Source organism: Corvus brachyrhynchos, unplaced genomic scaffold, assembly GCF_000691975.1.
Source record: "Corvus brachyrhynchos isolate BGI_N302 unplaced genomic scaffold, ASM69197v1 scaffold101, whole genome shotgun sequence".
Classification (NCBI taxonomy): Eukaryota; Metazoa; Chordata; class Aves; order Passeriformes; family Corvidae; genus Corvus; species Corvus brachyrhynchos.
Window position 1 is genome coordinate 10,628,166 of NW_008237239.1, and position 5,679 is coordinate 10,633,844.

The following is a 5,679-nucleotide window of genomic DNA, read 5'->3' on the forward strand; positions in this document are numbered from 1 at the left end:
GTATTTTAGGTATCAGTCAAATAATGAATGCTTCAAATTCAAAGATCCTGAAGTCATCTTGGATGAAATCAGTGCAGCAATGGAAATAAAGTATTGAGATCCTAAGCGGAAGGGCTTATATCTTAGCTGAGTAGAAGCAACTTAATTCTCTCCAAAAAAGGAGGCATAGACAAAGAGAAAAAAAACTCACCACTTGCAGAAATTTGGGTAGCATCTCAATTTTCTTAACTACTGCAAGCAAAGTCTCATGCTAAAACTCTCGCCAGTTTCTAGAACACTGATACAGTTCCTGTTAAATTGTCTGGGAAGAGATTACAAGATGCATCTTTCTTTTGTAAGGCAAGAGACCTACAAGTAGAAAACAAATAGATGAATGACCAGCTTGTAAGGCACAAGGGGAGATTACACCTTAAAAGCAATGCAAGTATGAATCTTGATCCTAGCCTTAACATGGAGGAGTATTTAGAGATCTAGTTAAGCTTCCATAGCTAGGAGAGACACTGCTCAAACAGCTGCAGGCTTAACACATTTTTCAACCAACCCATGCTAACTTCTGGATCCAAGCTGATACTTACAGGTACAATAATCTAGTTTACATCATGCTGATTTTTAAAATGTAGAATAAAATTGTAAAGCCATAAAGAAGAGGTCAAGACACCAAACTCAAGTTTCCCCTCTTTCCTCGCCATGTTGTCATATTTTCTACTCTCCTACACAAAAGGCTACACAAAAGGCAACAGCTAAATGACTGCAATACCCAGCACTCTTCAGAGTTGACTGCTATTAGGATTTCAGGTGGCCTAATATCTAAATCAAGTATTCCTCCATAATACTTGCACACTCTTCACAATTCAAAAATAGATCACTGAAAAAGCAAATTGGCTTGCAGGTGAGGTTACAAATATTTATATATATAATTATTATAAGTATTTACCACCTCTACACAGTGATGACTTAACACAAGGGCTCTCCAAAAGAAATGTGCAGCATTACATTTATGGTGAGATTTTGAAAAAAAAAAATTCCCCGTAAGCACCACAGGAGATTGTAGTTACTTGTGTCAAGTTACCTTATTTAGGGAAAAATGGTGTGAGTTACTTTGCTGCACTTAGAAATAGTCAAATCAGACATTTTCATTTCTCATTAATCAAAAACTACATTAGCAGGAACTGTAGAAAAAACACGGGTGTACTCATATGTAATTTCTAAGACAGACAAGAGTACACCACATGTAAAAATACAGAAAGCATGCTTCCCCCAGGCACGCTCTGAGGCTTAAGTACTTACCTGTCCTGGTAGGTGGAGTCTGAGCACATCAAAACCCAGCAATAAATAACATGGGTCACTTAAGATGCAACTAAAAATTTCAATGGTAGTATCAATCAAGATTTAATTTGAAATCAGTTTAGTAGTCAGCATGGGGAAATTTCTGAAATACTTAAACTACAGACACTTTAAACAGTAATATTTCTTAAGTATTTTATTGCTACAAACTGGTACATCTTTATCACAAAAAGCTACAAGGCATATTATAAACACATACTCTATTATACAGAGTGCAATGCAGTCCCCCAAATAGCCACACTCAACAGTACAATTTTTGAAGTTACTCATTCAGTACTATGAGGTAAATATTTATAAGCTTACATAATAAAGCTTTTAAAGTATTTACTCCATAGATGTGCCTTCCTTTTCAATTGATTAGACCAAAAGTTATTATATCCAACTTTCAATACACACACCAAAAAAATAGGATGCTTAAAAAAATATACAACACAATGTTTGATCAGCTTTAACAGTCAGTTTTCTATAAAAAGCCCAACTAAAATAGTCTTAATTTCATTTTAAACAAAATCAGAAACACAGAGGAATTATATAAACAAGTTCTCCATGGAATGGAATGCATGCATATGGTGGGGAATCTTCAGCTCCATTTGAGACTATTAAAAAGTCCCAGCCACTTTAGAGCAGAAATAAAAAGCTGGTTTGCCCCCACTAATGTGTTTTTATTTTCTTGCACTTAGTTATCTTCAGTGTGGTCTAAAGTGAAGTCAGTTTGTTCTTCAGTTTCTTCCTCTTCTTCTTCCTCCTCTTCCTCACCCTCAGCCGGCTCATCAGCTTTGTCTTCTTCTTCTGTTTGCTGCTCCTGAGCCTGATCATTAATTTCAAAAGGATTTTCACCCTGAAGTAGAAGATTGAAAACAAACACTTTGATATTTATTTCAAATATAAAATAATACTCATCGTTTCAGTGAATGAAAGGAGCAGCCACTAAGAAATGCTACATTATTTTATACAGCTTTTTAATAGTGTGGTTTTTTTGCAAGAAAATCAAAACAAGTTGGATTTAAAACTAGCAACACCACATCTTTATGGACATGGGAAACTGGGATCCCAATAAACTCTTTCAATGAAAGTGGAAATGGCACTGAGAAAAAGCCAAGTATGCTAAACACAGATTTCACTACAACATTCAGAAATTAAAATGACATGGTTAATTTTCAACATGTTTTAATTGAGAACTTCAGCTGCTTCCTTTTTCTCCCCAATTAAAACCAAATTGAAACAGAAGAGTTTTGTTCTGCTTTTCCTTACTTACAGTCTTTATTCACTCTGAATAATTCTATGAAAAAAGGTAAACTCTTCAAAAAATGAAAAAGAAATCTAGAATTTATTACACTGACTAGCCTGAAATTCATTCCATTGTTGACCTAGAAAAATTAACAGTTTTCTTAGTACTTTAAACACATTGGCCTTCTGGGTTTATATTTTCTCCATTTCATACAATAGTTCACCATGGCATTACCTCAGCCTTCCCCTGTTCATATAATTAAGAACTCTGAACAATCAATGAATAATAACAACGTGAACTATTAGTAGTTTCTTGGCTAAAGCTCGTTTCGTGTTCATACATCTGATAAAGCAAGTCTGATCTGAACATGACACCAACCACCAACTGCACCAGGACTAGGACTTTAAGAGTATTATTTAAAAGAAGATACAGAAGAAAAATTGAATGCTAGGCCCCTTATCCTTTTTTGCCCTTTTTTCCACTTCAGTTACATTTCTCAAGTAGAATCTTCCAGGTGGCTACTGAAAAATTAGAGGACTATAAAAATATTCAGCAAATGCCATGAAACAAAAATTTGGATTCAGTATTATGCTAAAAATTGAGAGAAATCCTAAATTCAGATTCAAATTCAGATTAAACCCAAAGAAAGCAGAACTGAGACCATGTTATAACAAAGATTCCCTACTCTCCTGAAAGACTGCACGCCCCAAATGCATGAGTGCTCTGCTCCATCACATGCTGTATATGAAAACTGAACTACTTCAGTCTGCAGTTCATTATACATTTGGATAAGGATGCAAGGAATTTGCATAACCAGAAGCCACATACATCTCACTGAGCAGGTCCCAGTGAATGTGCATTAATTTCAGCCCACCACAGAAAGCTCCAGTGCTAGTCATTCTGAAAACATCAGTGGTCTCCTTGTGAAGGCAATTTTGCAAGTTTTACTTTGCTCAGTTTTTGAACTGATCAATGGCAAATTTCCATGCTCCCTTCTACCAGTCTCCCGCTAGGGGGCTGTATTGGACAATGCATACCAGGCATAAGGAACATGGAAAAGGTGGCCGGAAATACAGGCAGGTATTCCAGGCTCTGGCACCTGGCCATTTGCAACCTTTACTTGACAGATACAGAACAGTTGTCGGAAACTGATTCACACACCCATCCATACATAATTTTTCAGGACATGACTAATTTGACATTTTAAATCACTATTTAACTTGGGCACTGGCTCATACCTTACCATATTTCCAAAAGACAGTATTGCTTTGTCTGAAAAACTGATTTATGATTTTGCCTGTCCATTGTTAGGGCACAGGCAAAATCATAAGTCAATTAAAAGTAATCCAGAAACAGCTAACAACAGTATTACAGAGTCACTTAGCAAAGTAAGTGGCCCAGCAGAAAAATACCCTCCATTTTGCTAAAATGGATTCACCTGTTTCTGGGGCCATGTATCTACAACATAGGTTACCATGCCTTTTAAATTCTCTGATCTCATCAACTACTGTTGTAAACTTTTGTTTCTGTCATGAACCCTAAAAATACTATGGAATAAAAAGTAGCTGAGGAGTGTGCACACTGTACTTCAGTACAAACCCACATGCTGGAGCTTTTGCTTCTAAATGTAAAGATGGAGTAATTTGTTAAGTGTTTTGTGCCCTGCAGTTAACATTACATACAGAGTTAAAGACACCGCTGATGTTTGCCTGAAGTTTGTTTTGGGATTTTTTTTTTATAACAGCATCCAATTAAAAACTGCCTAGATGTAAGTTGTAAATGAAAACCAAAAGCTGGTGAATCTGAAGGCAGTAATTTTTCCTGCAAATTAATTTATCTGAGACAATGATTTATGACTGGCAGAATACATTAAAAGTATATTCAATCTCTGAGCTATCTAAAAGACAGAGCACTGAGGTTAAACTCTATCAACACGGAGAAATGGAAAACATTCATTATTTTCTTTCCATGTGCATCTTACCTTCACATACAGCTCATATCGTGCCTTGACTATAGGATTATTCAAGATGCTGGTAGCAGTAAGAACACTCTCCCTTTTTATTTGTTCTCTGTAGGCCTAGGAAACAAATTTGACAGTGAATAATTATCACGTTCATGTAACAACTGTCACGCAAATTTGAATTCACGGTCAGTTTCTGTAAACAAAATAATGAACATATTACAGCATGAACTGCTTGTTCTTAGTACTTAAGTCCAAACCACGTAAGTTCAATTAGGTTTGGTAGTGTTTATAGCATGTTGCTTTAGCATGATCAAAAGATGTATCTTGCTTATATAATGAACTACAACCAGTTATCTGTTCTCACCTACAGACAACATTCAGGCTTTTCCATCACAGCCTAACATATTGTCGAAGATGATCCTGCTCAGTTTCAGGGTCCCTTCCAACCCAAAATATTCTATGACATTCTACAGTCACACAAGCTCATACATAAACAAAACGTAACTTCGGCAATCTTGCTTACTCTCATGCTCATACTACTCTTTCAACCCTTCTACCAGCCTTAGAGAGTATTATTAAAAATTGTAACAGGGACAAATACAACATGACTGCTAATTCTAAACTGCTCTCAGTTGTCTTCAAATTAAAAAGATAATCACCAAGATAGGAGACACTATGTTGTAACTATAAATGCTAGAAATGCATGTGTTTTGTTTTTCAATCTGAATAACAAAATTTTTCCAATACTTAAACTCCGTAAAACGAATCTCATAAAATAAACATGTCATTTCTAGTAACTTTCTCATGATTTTCTACTGGCAGCTATTAAGCATATGTTGGGGTTTCAGTTTAGTCTTAGTTTTTTTCCTGTTAAAGGAATTTTCTCCCATATGCATGTTGCTAGGGGACAAATAGCTGTACTTAAGAAAGACAAAAAGGGAAGTGGGGCGGGCCTGGCTACTCCTTTGTCTACACCTGGGTGTGGGGGCAGTTCGCTCTGAGCGTCCAGAGAGAGAAGCTGCAGAGAAAGGAGCTGCTGCTTCTTTCTTTTTGGCCGTTCTTTCTTCCTGCTGGAAACAACGCCGGGACCCCAAAAGCCGCTTTCCCTGCCCTGCTGGAGACCGAGCTGTGGCTGCCCTGCTCC

The 5,679-nt window shown here is 36.6% G+C and overlaps 1 protein-coding gene across 1 annotated transcript in view; it reads right to left on the bottom strand.

Moving 5' to 3' along the window:
* Positions 1-1,465: 1,465 nt before the first annotated feature.
* Positions 1,466-5,679, bottom strand: part of ZNF326 (zinc finger protein 326) — a 24,291-nt gene continuing 20,077 nt past the window's right edge. The window contains exons 11-12 of the mRNA XM_008630284.2: positions 4,554-4,649; positions 1,466-2,182 (exon numbers count right to left, since the gene is read on the bottom strand). Coding sequence (XP_008628506.1) covers positions 2,021-2,182; positions 4,554-4,649 — 258 coding nt within the window. The 3' untranslated portion in view covers positions 1,466-2,020. The remainder of the gene's footprint in view (positions 2,183-4,553; positions 4,650-5,679) is intronic.